Here is a 19118-nt window from a genome sequence, read left to right as displayed (position 1 = left end):
GTACTGATTAATAGCAGCCACAGGAGACAGAGATTTAAGTGAGTCTTAACATTGCTTCTATTAGAATGTGCAGCAGCCTGGAAAAAGAGGTGTTGGTGATTTTAGGGTCTGGAGTTCTTCATGGAACAAGAAAATACATGAGACATGTTAGTGTTACTAAAAGTAAAATCAGGTTCATATATACTTGCATGTACACTAATGCTAGGAGTACAGTAAATAAATTTGACAAATTTGAAATACCAGTCAAGTCATCAAAGGCAGACATTGTAGGGATATTGGAGATACACTGTCACTCATGGATAAGGGGGCAGAATTCGCATATGGGGGAGTACAACATGCACAGAAAGAATAGACAGCACAGGAGAATGGGAGGTTATGCTCTTAGTTAAAAAGCACATAAAATCTAAGGCTGCTTATCCAGTTGACAATAGACAGCACAGGAGCATGGGAGGTTATGCTCTTAGTTAAAAAGCACATAAAATCTAAGGCTGCTCATTCAGTTGACATAGGTTACCAATGATATGAAGTCAGTCTGGTATGACATTAGCACAGGGAAAACAAAAATGAGAGTAGGAGTGTGCTATAGACCTAATTATTGAATGATTGTGATGGATATAACATGCACCCGTATAAACAGAGTAAACTAGTAAATCAGACTATCTTATAATTGGGGATTTTAATTATTTCCAGATATTGACAGGAAATTGTGGATTGGTCACTCATACAGTAGCAAGAAGTTCGTTGGAGTTATTGGATGACTATTTCCAAAACCAGCACGTTACTTGTGATCTGATTATCAGCAACAACCCTTCATGCATTAAGAATCTGCAGATAAGAAAACCACTAGGTGGCAGTAATCATAGTATATTGACATGGGATTTATTAAAGATATAACTACTGTCAAGGGCAAAGGGAAGGACTTTTGCTTTTGTAAAGGTGACTACAGTGATCTCAGACAGTTTTTAAATCCTATACACTCAGGTCAACTAATGAAGTTACCAATAGCAAATTCTAAAATTGGAAACATTCAAGGATTACCAGGCTTTTTATACCAAGTGAGAGATACCATTCAAGGCTTAGACTTAAATAATAACAGATGTTATTATCACTAATGAGACTCATGGTGGAGAAGAACCCAAGGAACGCATATAAATTATCAGGTAATACAGAAGTCTATAGTACATATGAACTAGTCTGTAATCAAGTCACAAAAGAGGTTAGGTGTTACAAGAAGTCTATGTCAAAGAATTAAAAGATAAACAGCAAAGACTTCTTTACTTATCTAAATACTAGAAGGGAATGGATTTTTTTGGATCAGGTGCAGAGAAGATTAGTGAGGGGATCAAAAGGCTGCTCTTACTGTGAAAGATTTCAATTCTACAAATTACAGCATGTGGAGAGTAGACACCTGTGAGAAGATCTGATTGAAGTGATAAAGATACTAACACAAATTGAGTAAGCTCAGTGCTGATCAAATTCTCTCTCTTGCTCAGACTACACACGAGGGAGCATAAATTCAAATTGAAAAAGGATGGATGCAGGATAGACGTGCAAAAATTTGTCTTCAGCCAGCAGGTAGTTGATTATTGAAACAAACTTCCATCTCGTGTTTTAGAAGTATCTGAATAAATTAAAGGAAGAACTGGACAAACTGTTGGTGGGAATGGATAGGTGATATGGGAAGTGTTAGCTTTGTTTTTTCCTTTTTTTTCTTTTTGTTTTTGCTGATGCTGCAGAAGCTTGCTTTCTTGCATCATCTGCTACTACTAATACAGTGGTGCCTCGCAATTCGACAGTCGGATTTCGCAGGCCGGTGCAAACGCTACATGATATTGCATGATAGAATTCTTTGCTGTACTACGTAGCTGCGTTTAACATTACTAAATAGCGCTAAATAGTGACAGTTGCTTCATACATTTTAAACAATGGTATTAAAGAGCGGGAGTAACATTTAACCAATGACAGATAAAGCGGGAATAGATCCTACAATCGTTCAGCTACGTTAGCTGCCCTCAAAGATAGCTACAGGTATGCCGTCAGTTCTTCCTCAGTTATGAGACAACATTATCTCGTTAATAATCATAGTCTGAGTTCATGTTTGCTCGAGTTGTTTGTGCTAATTTATAATTCTGCATTTCTCATAAAGTAAAAAATTTTGTGCTTTGGCAGTTATTTATTTTTTGAGTGAAATTTGATAATGGGTCCAAAGAGAAGTGAACAGCGGAATAATTCAGGAAAGAAACACACTTGGTTGAGCATAGAAAAGAAGAAAGAAATTATAGATAAAGTGCAGAAAGGTAGAACAATTACAGATGTAGCTCAAGAGTATGGCATCGCTAGGTCAACCGTGGCAACTTTTTGGCAACAAAGAGACAAGCTTATAGGTGCTAGGGTGTTCGCTGGAGCAATGAAAATTTCTGACAGAAACAGATCTTTAATCAATGAAGAAATGGAAAAGCTGCTTCTTACCAGGATTAGAGAAAGACAGATGAAAGGAGATTCAGTAACTGAGGCAATGATCTGTGAGAAGGCTAGGTTAATTTTTGAAGAATTGCAGAAGAAAATTCCAGGATGTATCTCAGATCAAACTGATGAATTTAAGGCAAGTCATAGGTGGTTTCACAGATTCAAAGGTAGAACAGGTTCCATAGTGTTCTCAGACATGGGGAAGCAGCTAGTGCAGATAAAAAGGCTGCAGAAGAGTTTGTGAAAAAATTTGAAGATTTAATCATGAAGGAAGGCTACTTGCCGCAGCAAATTTTTAACGGGGATGAAACTGGGTTATTTTGGAAGTGCTTACCAAATTGAAGAAGCATCACGCAAGAAGAAGTGACACTCCCACGACATAAGCCTATGAAAGATAGGCTTACCTTGTTATTGGCAGCAAATGCAAGCAGAGACTTTAAAGTAAAGCCACTTCTCGTTTACCACTCAAAATCCTCGGTGCTTTGGGAAGAAAATCATCAGGTCCAAACTGCCAGTGATGTGGAGATCCAATGCAAAAGCCTGGGTAGACCAAAAAGTCTTCAAAGATTGGATTTTTGAGGAGTTTGCTCCGAGCATAAAAAAATTCCTTATTGACAACAATTTACCTTTGAAAGCACTGCTGATCCTTGACAATGCTAGTGTCCACTCCCAAGACTTGGCGAACATTTTTGAAATTGACTTTGATTTCATCAAAGTCCAGTTTTTGCCTCCAAACACCACATCACCGATCCAACCCATGGATCAAGAAGTAATTGCCTGTTTTAAAAAACTTTACACCAAGGCTTTGTTTTCACAGCTTTTCGACGTGACTCATTCTTCTGATAAGACACTGAAGGGGTTCTGGAAGACAGTTCAATATTCTTCACGCCATTTCCTTTATTAAAATTGCCTGAGAGGGAGTGACACAGAGGACCCTTCGTGCATCATGGAAGAAACTCGTTCCTTCCTTTTTTCGGGATGACAACAATGCAGTCCAAGCCGCTGAAGAATCAGAAGCAGCTGCAGCCATGCGAGAAATCATTTCGACGGCAGAGATAACCTCGACATAGAAGTTGATGAGGCTGATGTGGAAGAGCTTGTGGAGGATCATGATGACGAACCAACCGTGGAAGAACTCAAAACACTCAGCGAACAGGAAGCAAAAGATAGAGAAAATGAAATTTCATGTGAAGAAGAAGAAGACAGGGAAAAGTGGCCGATGCCAACAGCTGCCATTAAAAAATTTTTATTCCATTGGGAGAAGGTGCAGTCTGCTTGTTTAAAATGGCACCCCCAACACTGCTGTTGTAACTAGAATGACAGACTTGTTTAACAACACTACTATGCATCACTTCAAGGCTATCTTGAAAAAGAGGGAGAGAGACAGTCCACCCTTGATCAATTCCTCATCCCCATTCAAGCCAAGAGGTTTGTTATTTGTTTGTTATTTAGTTTTTAGGAGCATTAGCAACTAAGGCCATATTGCTCCGGGATATGCGGTGGTCATTCCCTGACCTTTCCGCATCCTCCGTATTTGGTGGTCACGGGCTCGAACCCTGGTCTAATCAAGAAGCGTGTGCTACGCACTGCTGCTCCTTCCCACCTGGCTACGGAGGCGCCAAGCCAAGAGGAGAAGAGAAGGGGCAGAACAAGATAAATAAAACATCCTTCCAACATCTAAGGCTCAATGAAATGTATGTACTCATTATGTATTTTGTAATTTTGTTTGTTATATGGTAGAATATAGTAAAGTCAATAATATTGTATTTCTCTCGGACAACAAATTAATCAATTTGCCATAAACTTATATGGAAAATATTGCCCCGCAATTCGACTCTAATTTGGCGACGGATTACAGTCGAATTGCGAGGCACCACTGTACTATGCTTTTAGCATTAATGGTGTAGAAAGTCATTATATGACTTATATTTGACTGAAGTTGTAAGGTGTTTATGCTAATTTCTCATTATTAATTAATAATATGCACTTATTTATTACAATATTAAGCAGCACAGGAACAGTAAATATAATTAATATAATTTATGATATAATTAAGTTAGAGCATGACTTATGTGATTGATATTTTTAAATTGTTATTTTAACTGTTAGATTTACTTTAGCAGCAAAGTTTATCTTTGTGAAGTGCATTTCTCACTAAACAATTAGACTTGCGATAGAGAATGTAAGATCCAGAGATGTAAGGTCCATGAGTTACACAGTTAACTTAATAATATGTTTGATTGTAGTGAGATCTCCATAATTAGGATGTGAAGAATTATAGCTCAAGACTGATTTTTGAATTTCAATGGTAATGATTTAAAAACATCTTTAAAAATTAACTCACCTATTTATTCTGCATATTTAAATTTTCATGTGGTAAATGGTTAAATTAAAAGAAAGAAAACTAAGTTAAAAACCATTACAATGCTACCTATACAAATAACATAATACAATGGCAAACATAATGGAAAGAAGAGAACTAATCTTTTTGTAAATGCATTGTCAATAACCATATTATATAATGAACACATGGAAGGTTTTAAATATTAGGAGAAATCTCAACAAACAAGCTAGCAGAAAACTTAACTTTCTCAAGATACCAAATTAGGAAAATCAACCAGAGGTCTGGCAGTTAACATGTACAAATATTCTAATTTACACTTCATTATAGCAAGTGCTTCCATGGAATGAAATTTATATTTAATTATGATTTCAGCATTACCTAATTGTGGTTTATGTTCATGATTACATGTGTGTATTGTAAATTCTGTAATTCCACTTCCAGTACAAATACTCTATTCATAAAAGTAAGCACATATGTTTGATATACTGGAACATCCATACCTGATGGAAGTTGACTCAATGGGGTGGATGACCTGGCATTCAACATGTTTCTGTCTTCTAATTTGAATTTAGTTATGATGACTGCTTCCATTACATATCATGTATATTAATTATTCAGAATTTTTGTATCATCCAGCTTAGGCTTGTGTGATGAACTATAAAAATGAATGGATAACTCAGTTTGATCTGACATATTCTGTAAATTGTATATGTGATAATATGCCTGCATGTAGAAATTTCCTGTCTAACATGCAGATTTCCTCCAAATCTCAGGTATCTGATCAAAATGAGACTTCCTTCAGCCAATCAGAGATGAGTTCCTTTGTTTCCACTGTCACAAGTATGTATCTACTCTTTCATATCTATTTTTAATCTTTACCCTGTCCTTGTAACTCGTATTTCTATCTTTTCATTTTCAATTCTTTCACATGACAATTTAAATAAGGAGACATTCAGTGAGTTACTTAAAGCTTTTTTGCTAATTATGTATAATATAGTACCATTATAACAGTACAGTGACTAGAAGTAAATATGGCTATAACCTCAAATTGAAGTATAATATCCTAAAGGATAACAACACAACTTTGTAAATGAAAAATCTCACTTAACCAAACTAATAAATTACTATGATGTGATCACACAAGGGTTGTATGCAAAAAAAAATTATTTTTCATACGGAGCAACTTGAAAGGGCCCATAGGTGAACTCATCATCTTTGGATCTTTCAAGCAGCTTAGTGTCTTCTCTTCAGGGCCTCCCCCTGGGTGATCCAATAATATTTAGGGACAGCTGAATTGGTATCTTCTGGAGGTACGACAACAGTTGTTATAGTCGTATGGGCAACTGTTTTTTTTTCTTTCTTTAGTTCAGATATATTCTACCAGAGGCAAAAAGTGCTGTTGTCTTGAGAGGAAGGAAAGAAGAACCTTTTTTGTTCTCTGCATAATCTGTTTTAAGATCTTGCAATGGATTTTGTAGGGATAACACTGAAGCATCTTCCTTAATGCCCTCCCTAATATGGAAGTGGGTACGTCCAACAGCCATACAGCAGAGCTAGCATCAATGCTACCCTCTGCTGTTGCTGTGTTAAGTCCTTTCAGTGGCTGCAACTTCCTCCACACACAGTTCATTAAGTGTTCCATCCTCAGTCACGCATAATGCAAAAACTTAGTTTCCTTCAAATTCTCTATCATCATTGGACTACATATGGTATTAACAGACCTTTCCAAATGTTTTTTCTGATGTCAGCGTTTCCAAAGAACCACTGTACATTGCTACCATTTATATAAACAGCTACTCTAAGAGTGTGATATTGAAGAGAGGAAAAAAAGAGAGGGAAGCCACACTGCTTACTACTATTGTGATTTCCCTTAAATGTAAGTACACAACTGCATAATGCAAAATAGGGTGGCAACTGCTATTTCTGCCCTTAGTATGAATTTTTTTTTATGGCATTCTCTTTCCCATGTTATGGACTACATATACAATTTTTCACTTGACCTGATCATTAGATAGCAATCCAGATAGCTCTGAATAGGGAAAATTTAATTATAAAGACCCTGTATAGAGTGAACAGAGAAAGATGGGTAAAATATAATGGCCCAGACATATATAGTAATATATATTATTAGTTATACAAAGGGTACTAGGAAAGTTTTGCAATATGATGCAACAATGAATCACAGGAAGCTGCTTGTTGCTGCATATTGAGACATGTTCATACGTGCATAGTAGCCGCCGCGCCAAGTTGATGGGCTCAGTTATTCATTAGTGGTGAGAGTGTAAAGTGCTTGCGATGGCATCGTGGTCATGAAATGAGATAAGGACAGTTTTGCGGTATAATTTCGTGCGTGGTTTAACCATAGACCAGTGCTTAGAAGAAATGACTCTTGCACTAGATGATGATTGTCCACATCGTACAACGATATTCAGGTGGTATAGAGAATTCCAAAGGGGAAATTTCACTCTGGAGGATTCTGAGAGGCCGGGAAGGCCACGAACGTCAGTTACGGAGGAAAACGTTACAGCTGTGAGGAAAATGCTTGACGAAAACAGGCGAGTGACCTACCAACAGATAGAGGATACTTTGGGCCTAAATGCACCAGCAATTCGTTCGATTCTGCAAGATCATTTGCACGTGAAGAAACTTTGTTCTCTCTGGGTGCCGCATCAACTGACTGAAGAGCAGATGACACGACGTGTGACTTGGTGCCGGGAGATGTTAAAAAAGTTTGATAAGGGACAATCTCGGTATGTGAACAACATCGTGACAGGTGACAAGACTTGGCTGTACTATTACGATCTGCCGACCAAGGCTCAAAACAAAGTTTGGGTCTTTGATGATGACGACACACCCGTAATTGTCAGAAAATCCCGATCTGTAAAGAAGAAAATGATAGCTGTATTTTTCAAATCGAGTGGAATTGTGGAACGTGTCGTTTTGGACACGCAGAAGACAGTCACAGCTAAGTGGTATACTGAACAATGCCTGCCTAAAGTCATTGGATCTATGAAGAACCTGCGGCCAAAGTCAAGAATGGACACCTGGTACCTCCATCACGATAATGCTGCAGCTCACCGCGCCAAAGCCTGCACCGAATATTTGACCACGACAGGACTGAAACTTCTCGAGCACCCTCCCTACAGTCCAGACCTTGCTCCCTGAGACTTTGCACTGTTCCCGCATGTGAAAATGAAGCTAAAAGGGAGGCGGTTTTCCAGTGATGAGGACCTTCTACGGGCTTGGGACAACGAGTGTGCTTTACTCCCTAGTGAAACTTGGCAGAACTGGTTTAAAGATTGGTTTCGGAGGATGGAGAGGTGTATTGAATGTAGAGGAAATTACTTTGAAAAAATTAAATAAACAAAGCTGTATTGCAAAACTTTCCTAGTACCCTTTGTACCTTAGATATATATACACATGTATGACCAAATAAATGCAACTGTGTGTTCACATAGTTTTCAAATGCATAAACTATGGGAACATAACTGAAAGCAATGTGCAGAAAAAAAACTAAACACAAACAAATGCAGTTATCAAAGCTAAAAAATTGTTACAAATTTGTTCTAAATTTTAAATTTAGACAGCCTTTAGAGTGTTGAAAAATGAATACCACCATAGCAGCAAAACAAACATACAAAACTCTCCTAGACTAACATAATATATCAGAATTAAGTTTGCTAACAGAGGCTACATGTTATCTGATAGGGATTGTTAGAACAAACAGCTGTCACAATGATGCCACTCATTAAGTTTTAAATAAATAGCAGATTTTTCTTTCCTTGGTGATTTTATTTAAACAACATTAGCAATTTATTTGAGCTTGTGAATAATGGTGTCATCTCTAATGTAAGCATAAGCCCAAGCTTATGCTCACATTAGGCTTCATGTCAGTCTTTGTCACTGTAAGGTCAAAGAGCAACATTCAGTTTCTGTCTTCGTGACACTGGAGGGGCCCATAGCATTCCCAAGACAAAAACTGAACACAAGTATATAAAATTTTTAAGCTATTTCAATACCTGCACTGAAATATAACTCTGAAACCTTTACTACCCTGAAGGTAAAGATGTAATGTAGCCTGCAAGAGCTAATAAAAAAAAAAAAAAAGAGAGAAAAAACCAAACAAACTTATGTTTTCATTTATAAATAAACTGTAAGAAATTGAAGTAAATATCCCTGAACTTCAATATTTGGAATTTCATCAGAAATGAAATTCGGGAAAATTAATGAAGGAAGGAATAATAACAATCAAGGACAGAAATTTGAATTTATAGACAGATAAAGTCAAGAAACTCCATCAAAATCTCAAAACATATGCAGTAACCTTAATATTTCTTCTTTCTGCGCATTGTTCCTGCACAACACTTTCTTGATAAGAAAAATTGAAAATTGCATTTGCATTTCTGTCACCATTTGTTTAAACTTTCATAAAAGAATTTGACTATTCTTCTCTCTGATACGTTCTTATCTCTTCTCCCACAAACCCAGTTTTTCACTCAGTTAGAGGTTCTCAAAAGTGAAAGGAACATAAATATAATGAAATATTTCATACTTTACAAGTAGTTTCCCTTCAAAATAATTGCCTTCGGTTTGCACACCCTGTTCCATACATTTATTCCAAGCACAGAAACATTTCTGGAAGTTACCTTCTGTAACTGAAACTCTGACAAGTAGGGTGCATTTTCATATACAGGGATTTGTTTCTGGGCCAGAAACTAGTGAACAGAGAGTACGTTGTGTGCTGCAGCATTGTCTTGATGGATAGTCCAACCATCCTTCCACAATTCAGATCTCTTTCTTTTCCAGAAACTACAAATTCCTTCTAATTTTTTCACGTAGCCTTGTCAGAACTTCAATATAGTATGACAGTCTGATTTGGTGGAATGTATTCAACCATAATAATTCCTTTAAAATTTATGAAAACAAGAATCATTTTGGCCAACTTTCATCATCGCAAGTAATTACAGTACTCAGAAAGCCTGGAACTTCAATTTTCTTCACAAACTTCTCATTCTTTGTCTTCATTCAAAACTTTTGGCACAATTTTAACACGCTTTTCTCATGCCTAAATTTTCAATTAAAATTTGTTTGTTTCTTTGTCCATATTGAAATCTGATGCAAACATTCTAATGCTTAAACAGTCACTTCTAATCAATGTCCTTACCAGGTCCACATTTTCATCAGTTTTCATGGATACTCTATGATCTGGTCGTTTACCATCTACCACATTCTCTCTTCTTTCTTAAAATCTTTTATGCTATTCAAGCCCTTAACATAATCTTTTATGCTATTCAAGCTCTTAACATAGCATGTTCAAGCTCTTAACATAATATTTTTCCCATAAACTCATAACTTTCAACTGGTGTTTTCTTTAGCTTTGTTAAAATTTTGAGGTTGATTTGTTGTTTGATTCTTTTGGCTGTCATTTTTTCAGAAACTGCAAAAATACACGGTAATGAAAGCCCGTCTGACTATAAAGAAAATAAGTGAGTTGGAATGTAACTTGGCAGAAAACTAGGTAAAAGTTCAAGGTCAACTGCTGTACCTTAGTTTCACAGGTGGTGCTTGATTGCAGTGGCTGTATGTGCAGTCGTGGTTATGCTATTTAAACAACATTAGCAATTTATTTGAACTTCTGAATAATGTCACCTTTAACATGAGCATAAGCCCAAGCTTATGCTCACATTAGGCTGCATGTCACTCTTTGTCACTGTAAGGTCAAAGACCAACTTTCAGTTTCTGTCTTGAAGACAGAAACTGAATGTTATTTAATAGTCACACCTTGTATAAGGCAATGGTTAGGCCACATTTTGAGTAGTACATACAGGTCTGGAAGCCTCACTTTAGGAAGCAGATCAGTTGGAATGGGTACAAAGAAGAGCAACAAGATTAGTGAAAGGAACAAAGGGTTTGCTTACCAGGAAAGCTTCCATTCTGAAAACTGCAGTGTCGGGAGACTAGACCCCTTTGAGGTTTGACTGAGATGTTTAAAGCTTTGAATGGATCGAGAAAGTCCAACACTGATGGAACCCTTTCTCTTGCTCAGACCACATACATGAGGGGACATAAATTCAAATTGATGAAGAATGGTTGCAGGACAGATGTGTAGAAGTTTGCCTTCAGCCAGCAGGGTGGTTGATTGTTGGAACAAACTTCCATCTGGTGTTGTAGAAAAGAGGGTAGTTTTGAATAAATTGCAAGAAGAATAAGACAACTAGACAAACTATTAGAGAGGTTGGAAAAAGTGATATGAGAAGTGCTCTTTTTTCCCAAACATGAGAGGTATTAGAACCTACAGCACTTAGTACCATGCATGGGTTTGAGGTTGAGAAGATGAAAGAAGATATTAGTTGACATTAGATGAACTTCTGTAAACTGTAATTCTCAGGAAACACATACGAAGGAAGGTTGTTCCAGAAAATGGAAGTTGTATATAAGGAAGAAAAGTTGGTTCTGTGAGTTTCAAGTTGGACATTAAATGGATGTTGACTGGTTGCAGCACAGGTTTGGACTGCTCTGGAAGAGGGAGGGGGAATTATAGAAGCCAATCCATAAGAGCAGTGCCCATGGAAGTATTTATAGAAAAGGCATGCAGTAGAAACAGAACGTATATGAGACAGAGAGTGTGGGATTCTCTTAGAGATGAGTCATTAATTAGCCTAACTGCCCTCTTCTGAATGGAATCTAGAAGCCTGCGAAAGATTTTTGGGGGCTCTGCCCCAGATGTGAGAACAATATTCCATGTTAGGGCGGATATGCAATTTGTATAGTTTGGGAAAAAAGTAATGGCCAGAGTGAAAGAGAAAACCAAGTTTTTTATGCAATATTTGTAATGTGCTTATGCCAAAAGAGATTAGAAGTCAGGGTAATCCCCAATAGAGATATATGATCTTGCCTATAAAGTGGAGTGTCATCAAAGATAAGCATAGGAGCAGTGTCCAAGAATCATTTTTACAAGATATAAGACAGGACTGTTTTAGAAGGATTGAAATCAATTAAGTTATCTTTGCTCCACTGGAGAATTACCTGCAGATCAGCAGTTAAGGAATTCATAGTGGATATTCATGAAGTTGAAGCTATTTGTGCAGGGCAAGGTTTCTCAAACTGGAAGGTGGAATGCAATGTGTTATCATCAGCAAAACTATGGATAGGATTTTTGGTCAATGGAAGAAGGTCATTAATATACAAGAGGAAAAAAGAACTGAACCTTGGGGGAACACCAGCATTAGTGGAGAAGTTAAAAGACAGAGAACCATCTACGATCACCTGCATCGAGTGGTCAAAGAGAAAACTGGAGATCCAATTATAAAAAACAGTATGCAAACCATAAGATAGAAGCTTATTTAGAAGACCTTTATGTCAAACATGATCAAAAGCCTTTGAGATGTCAAGAACATCTACTTGTGTTTCACCGAACATTTCCATTGAATTAGTCCATAAATGGGTATCATAAGCCAGAATATCACCAGTGGATCGACACTGACGGAATCCATACTGGCGATCGTTGATCAGACAGAAGGTTTCTAGGTAGTTTAAGAGTTGGCAGTTAATTGATTTCTCCATTACTTTAGAAAGAGTAGAAGTAAGTGCAATGGGATTATAACTGGATGGAAGGGATTTGTCACCCTTTTTAGGAACTGGCTGGATATGAGCAAATTTCCAAGCAGAAGGGAAAACACCTTTGGAATAAGAAAGTGAAAAAAGGCAACATAGAACAGGAGTAAGTTCAGGAGCACATGTTTTGAAAACAAGTGGAGAAATACCAACAGAACCTGGAGCTTTCTCAGCATCAAGCAAAATCCTTCTGACATCATTTTGACAGAAGACCACAGGAGGCACTGAATGGAGTGTAATGGGAATGGTGGAAAGTGGTTTACAAGAATATCAATATACAAGTTGGAAGAAAAATAAGATGCTAGCAGGTCATCTTTATTTTGGCTTAAGAGGCAATAAACCATATGGTTTGGACAAAGGTGGGAACAGAGATGGACAAAAGTTGTGGCCAATTTTGGCAGGAGACCAGAATGCTCGGCTACATTTGGACAAGAAGCAAGACTTCTCTTACCTTGTTAGAAATCTAGTTTGTACCGATTAATAACTGCTTTACAATTGTTGAAAGCTTTGGTGTAAGCAGAAAACAAACCTGGAGATTTTGAAATAAGCAAATTATAATATGCAACATTCTTCTCTTGAACTGCCTTAGCACATTTATTGGAAAATGAAGGTTTAGATAAAGGACGAGATTTTGAGGTGGTGTGTGTGGAATAAAGAATTCCACTGACATGATCTGAGCAAAAATTGACATCAGATTTGAAACAGTAATCCGACCAAGGAAAAGAAGAAAAGAAATTTCTCAGGTCATCCCATTTTACATTCTTGTAATGCAAAACAACATGAAGTTGAGAATAGCCACAAGAGAAAGGCTCCATCGAAGAAAAGACCATCACAAAATTGTGTGATGGTCACACAACTCACACACAAAGTTGTGTGAGTGGTCCCCTAGGTGCCTAGGGGACCACTCACCTTGACTGTGTACTTAGAAAGGTTGTTTGTGAGAAAAAAGAACAAGCGTGTTTGCTGCATGGTTAGGATTTTCTGGTATTTTGGTAGGTAAAAGAACAATCTGTTCGAGGTCATTGGTAATTGCAAAAGCCTCAGTACCTTGACCAGCTGGGACCTTGTGACTAGAAAATGGCAGCCAGCTGGAGTTGTGAACATTAAAATTACCACACTGTTAGGAAAGCTGAACGGGAGAAAGTCAAAGAATTTCAAGTGATTAGTGGAGGTGAGAGAACTATAGAGGCAGAGATGAATTGACAGAATGTGGTTGAGAGATTTTAAGCCAGAAAAGATTGAAAAGAGGAGATTCTAAATTACTAAGTCTTTGACAGGGAATATCAGAACAGATGCATGCACAAGTACTACCTTTGAAGCAAATGGAACTATACAGTGAATAATTTGGACAACTGAGAGGGCAGTGGTTGAATCAACCAATAGCTGGGATTCTGTCAGAAAAAGTACATGAGTTTGGTAGACTGTAAGTGGAAATGGACATCACTGAGATTAGAACTGAGACTATGTATATTTGTGAAATGAATGAGGAAGTGTTTGGTAGGGTTAGATCTTTTTGCAGATAAGTTTGTTCTATAAGTTTGACAGTTCATGGTGTATTTAGAAGTAAGAAAAGATGGCGAGAACATGCTGTATGGATTAATGAAATTTTTGGATATGTCATACAAATGGTAAGAATATACTCAGCTCCTTGACATAACGTGACCTTGACAATTCCCCCCCCCCCATACACACTACTCAGACTCCCTCCAGTCACTATCTAGCAGAGTAGAGGCAGTGAGATTACATACTAGCTGATTCAGAAGCCTCTTAGAGAGTTACCAATAAGTTCGGTTCGGTGGACTATCTAGTGGCCAGCCTATGAACAGCGTTTTAGAGCTGTACCCTCAAAAATGTAAGAAAAATTGGATCTCCCCATGATGTCTATCATAACCTCAAAGACATCAATCGTACTGCATGATGGAAGAGATGGGAAGGGGAAGTTTGCTGGAGCTTTGCTCTGGAGACTAAACATGGATTTCTCCATTTCAAGCCTCCAATAAGCAAAGTATAGATCTTGTATAAGCTTGCATTCTTGCATTGTTTGCCATTACTAATATTAATATTAGTAGTGGCAAACTTGAGTGTTACAATTAATATATTAATATTAACCCTAAAGAAATGGAATTTGTTGTAATCTTAATGATGAACAAAAATTGATACAAAATAAAAATAAATAATTCATCTGAACATACTTTTCAGAATTAAGCTGATGGTATTTTTCCCACACTTGTTGACAAGTTGAATGTATCTTTCTCTGTATCTCTTGATCTTTTTCTGCAAGTACTTGCTTTTGCTTTCCAGCCATCTCCTTAGATGCCTGCAAGTCCAGTTTCAGATCTGAAAATTGTGACTAAGTTACAAATGTATTATTACATACTTACAAAATATATAAATGGTATTAAAATAATAACTTATACACGTGTGTAGCATATATGCTACATAAAAAAACAAGTGACCGAAAGTAACTGTGGATGCAGTTTTTCTTCTCTCACTTCAGGCAAATTTTGGAAATCAGTTACAATCATGTTATGCTTAGTATATTCAGTCAGGAAATTGGACAGGTGGAACTGGAATGGACTCTCTATTTTCTTTCCTTTTTTTAGGTTAATTAACAAACTTCAGTGTGGTTAAAACTGTCTTTTTTAACAAAAATGGAAATTAGCGAGTAGTTTAGACCCGTGTTTGAACCAATGTTGACAAATTTTGATCATTGGGTGGACAGGCAAGTAAGTTGTTGTTATTTGGTTTTTAGGAGCATTAGCAACTAAGGCCACATTGCTCCGGGGATATGTGGTGGTCATTCCCTGACCTTTCCGCATCCTCCATATTTGATGGCTTATGGGCTCGAACCCCAGTCTAATCAAGAAGCGTGTGCTACGCACTGCTGCTCCTGCCCACCTGGATACGGAGGCACCAGGCAGGTAAGTGAGGAAGTATGTGTTTAGGTGGATGCACTATATGCAATGTATAAGCAAACATTTCCTGGATCCTAACAACACATAAGAACTGATGATTAATATATTTGAACAAATAATTAACTAAGTAATAGCTGATTTGCCATCTTGCTTTTTCACTTAAAAAAATAATATATAAAGTAATCAAAACTATATTAAAAAATATAGTTTTGAATGCTCTTTTTGGCATACATTTTCACAAACAGGCACATGTGAAATAATGTAGCCAGAAATTAATGGTCAATGTTCTAGGGCAGCAGACTGATCAAGATTACACAAATATGAAAGAGGCCATGCCATGCTAACCACATTACATTACTGAAAACAATTAGAGAATATCAGTTGTTGTTGTTTGGTTTTTAGGAGCATTAGCAACTAAAGCCATATTGCTCCGGGATATGCGGTGGTCATTCCCTGACCTTTCCACATCCTCCGTATTTGGTGGTGACGGGCTCGAACCCCGGTCTAATCAAGAAGCGTGTGCTACGCACTGCTGCTGCTCCTTCCCACCTGGCTACGGAAGCGCCTAGAGAATATCAGATATCACAACATCAATTTTAGAAATTTTTCCTATTTCAGGCAAATGAAAAAATTTAGAAAATTCTTAAATTTCCCATAATAACCAAAAAGGTTTTAGTGTGCTCATCCACTTTGAAGTGAGCTGCAATGGTTCAAACTAAGATACATTTGATAATATGAACCAGAGCTATAATGCTCAATATGTTCCATGTTGATATCAATATTTGTAAAAGAATAAGAAGTTTACCTCAATATGATATGTAGAACACTTCCTTATGATACTCTCCAGAAATTAAAACGAAAACAATTAAAAAATCTAAAATCTTACATTACAGTAAGAAATAATTAACAATAATTAAAAATCAAATGAAAACAATTAAAAACCAATTTAATGCAATTAAAAATTAAATAAAAAATTAATTTAACGAAAAAAATGAGTCAGTTGTATCAGATACCTCCACTTATCTCGAAGTAGACCTGGCACTATTTACCAATTTGGTCAATAAATACAATAAAACATTAACCACGTATCGAAAAAACGACTATATTACTATGGTTCAGTTAAAGGAATTGAAGGCCAGAACATACAATATTCCTGTACTTTTTGGTCAAGGGACAAGGTATTCTTGTATTGATTGCGGCCTCCAGGGTTACCCCTATATACCGCTGTAGCATCTGTAGGTTATTTATAGCCGGCAAGTGTGTGTGTGTGTGTGTGTGTGTGTGTGTGTGTGTGTGTGTGTGTGTGTGTGTGTGTGTGTTGTGATGGTTGTTGTTTGCCGGCCCTGGAGTCTTAGCAGCCGGGAGGCAGGGAGCAAGCTACCTGCGTCCCGACTCCCGTCCCTAGCCACGTGGAGGCGCTCCAGGAACTATCTAAATTACACTTAGTGGGATTCCAACAAGTGGAATCCCGGTTATAGTAAATAATGAATAGGGAGGATAAAGTAGGAGAAAAGAAAGTAGAAGAAGAAATTAGAGCAAAACACTCTCTCAGGAAAAAGAAGAAACAGGAAAGAGGAAAACACTAGTTGGAAAATCTAACAAGCGAGAGAGCTTGAAGAGGTAAAATTTTGAAGCCTGAAGGCTTGTACATTTGAAAGAAAGATTCCCCTAGCCGGGAAGGAAGCCCAACTTGAACCGACAAGGGGAAAAAGAAAAGTCTCAAGGAAAGAACATAGGTAATGTACAAGTGGCTATTAGATAGCCACTTAAAAGAATAAATTAAGATAAATAATAAATACTTATGTCACCGATATGAAACATAGCAGTAAACATATTAACAAATTACACTGCATAAGCAGAGAGTAAAATATACAATATTTACAAAATAAGTAATTAAAATCTTGGCTGAAAAATTAGTCAACCAAGAAATTAACAGAAATAGTCAACCAGAAGAAATGTAGAAACATATATACAAAACACAAAGAGACAAACAGAACTCACCCAAGGCAAACAGAACTCACCCAAGACAAACAGAACTCACCAATAAATACTGTACAAATAAATTAGTTAACCGAATCAAAAGCAATTCTAAATTTAAATCTAAGTATAACAGATCAAAATAATAAGTTAAGTATTAAACAACAATTAATTAATATGCAGAGAAAATGTCTCTGCACAAGTAATCTAATCTATAAACATATGTACATAACCAGCAAGTGCAAAGCTGCTACCACAAGCTGCGAAAAACAAAACTTGTTTCAAATAACAAGACACGTAGAATTAACAATAATGCATAGGTAAGCATTAAAAAAAAAAAAAAAAAATGGATGTCAATTGCCAACAAAGCAATTGGATTTGAGAGGGCGGGGAGAGGTCCATCCCACCCCTCAGAACCAAAACCCATTTACAACTAAAAATGCTAGACTAAGAACTATATGGTACTAGCAAAAACCCAACTGATTGCAGCTGCAATCAGGCAGGAAAGAAAAATACAACAAATAATCAGCCCCGCAGGAAAACAAAATTAAATCAAAACACAAGCAGCAAGAGAAGCAGCCAGCAGTAAGACAGGCTAGAGAGGAAAATCATCTCACTCAACCAGAATAGCCAACTGAAGGTTGGATCTGAGGGAGCAGGGAGAGGTCCATCCCACTCCTCAGAGCCAAACAGACAACGCAAGAAGAGAAAAACTGTCTCTTCAACATAATAATGAGCTAACTACACAAGTAATGTACAATATATGAACATTTAAGATTAACTGCTGATTTAAAACACAATAAAATCAGTTACTCTCAATTCTGAGAGCAAACAACAAATCAAACAAAAGCACCATGATAACAAGATAATTACAGTATTTACAAAATACATACAATTTAACACAGAAAATCATTTCAGGCAACCCGGACAGAGTTCGAAGTGGGAGAGGGGAGGTCCATCTCTCCCACTCGGCCAGGCAAAAACCTGAAACAAGTCTCCAGAAAAAGAAGCAAAAACTCTGCGTCCAAAACACAAGACAATTTAGGCAAGGAAGAAACTCCTCTCAAAAAAAAAAAAAAATCAATACAGTAATATATATAAATATTAAGAACAAATAACGAAATCAAGGGTTATTCCTTGATAAAGCCGCTCTTCTCCGGAAGACACTATTAGCAAAAGAAGAGAAGGCAGAAAGAGAGTCCGCCGACCCAACCAGGCGCCAAAAATCATCTAAATTATATACATTTGTACAGATAGACAATTGTTGTCTTAAATCCACATATAAATTACAATGTAGGACAATATGTTCAACCGTCTCCTCAGAGATACAAGAGCAGAGAGGAGAGGGGACGAGTCCAAATCTATACAAACGAGAATTAATTCCATGTCCCGTGATTAAGAAAGTGGGAAATAACCCAAGTTGAAGCCAGTTAAAATTTTTATCTTTAATAAAAACACGAGGAAAGAAAGCGTATGTGATTCTGCCGAGAGAGGAATCATCCCAAGAGTGTTGCCACTCTTCCAAAGCAAGATTGGAAAGTCTGGCCAGATCAACATTTGTAGAGTTCTCATAATTATTAGCAAAATCTCCCACCGAGGCAGGAGAGAGAGAGAGATTTCCTATGGTAAGACAAGAAATGCAATATAATTTCCAGGTAGATAGGGAGACGACCATTAATAACAAGCAGGGCATCAGTAGAAACAGTTCTACATGCCCTGCAAGTATAGAGAAGGAAGGACCGCTGCGCCTGCAGAAGGTATTTTTGGACCAGTGAATTAAGAATTCTGAAGCCCCAAGCGCC

General features: G+C 37.1%; 1 protein-coding gene across 3 annotated transcripts in view; it reads right to left on the bottom strand.

The window, feature by feature from the left end:
• LOC150086818 (centrosomal protein of 83 kDa-like) overlaps positions 1-19118 on the bottom strand; it is a 173621-nt gene that overhangs the window by 92449 nt on the left and 62054 nt on the right. For all 3 annotated transcript variants that reach the window (XM_090371589.1, XM_090371588.1, XM_090371590.1), the window contains one exon: positions 14617-14761. In XM_090371589.1, the coding sequence (XP_090227715.1) occupies positions 14617-14761 (145 nt within the window). The remainder of the gene's footprint in view (positions 1-14616; positions 14762-19118) is intronic.

This window comes from Mastigoproctus giganteus, chromosome 4, assembly GCF_048544385.1.
Source record: "Mastigoproctus giganteus isolate SK-2022 chromosome 4, ASM4854438v1, whole genome shotgun sequence".
In the NCBI taxonomy this organism is placed as follows: domain Eukaryota; kingdom Metazoa; phylum Arthropoda; class Arachnida; order Uropygi; family Thelyphonidae; genus Mastigoproctus; species Mastigoproctus giganteus.
The sequence above is the reverse complement of the archived record's forward strand: the minus strand, read 5'-3'. Positions and strand labels throughout refer to the sequence as shown.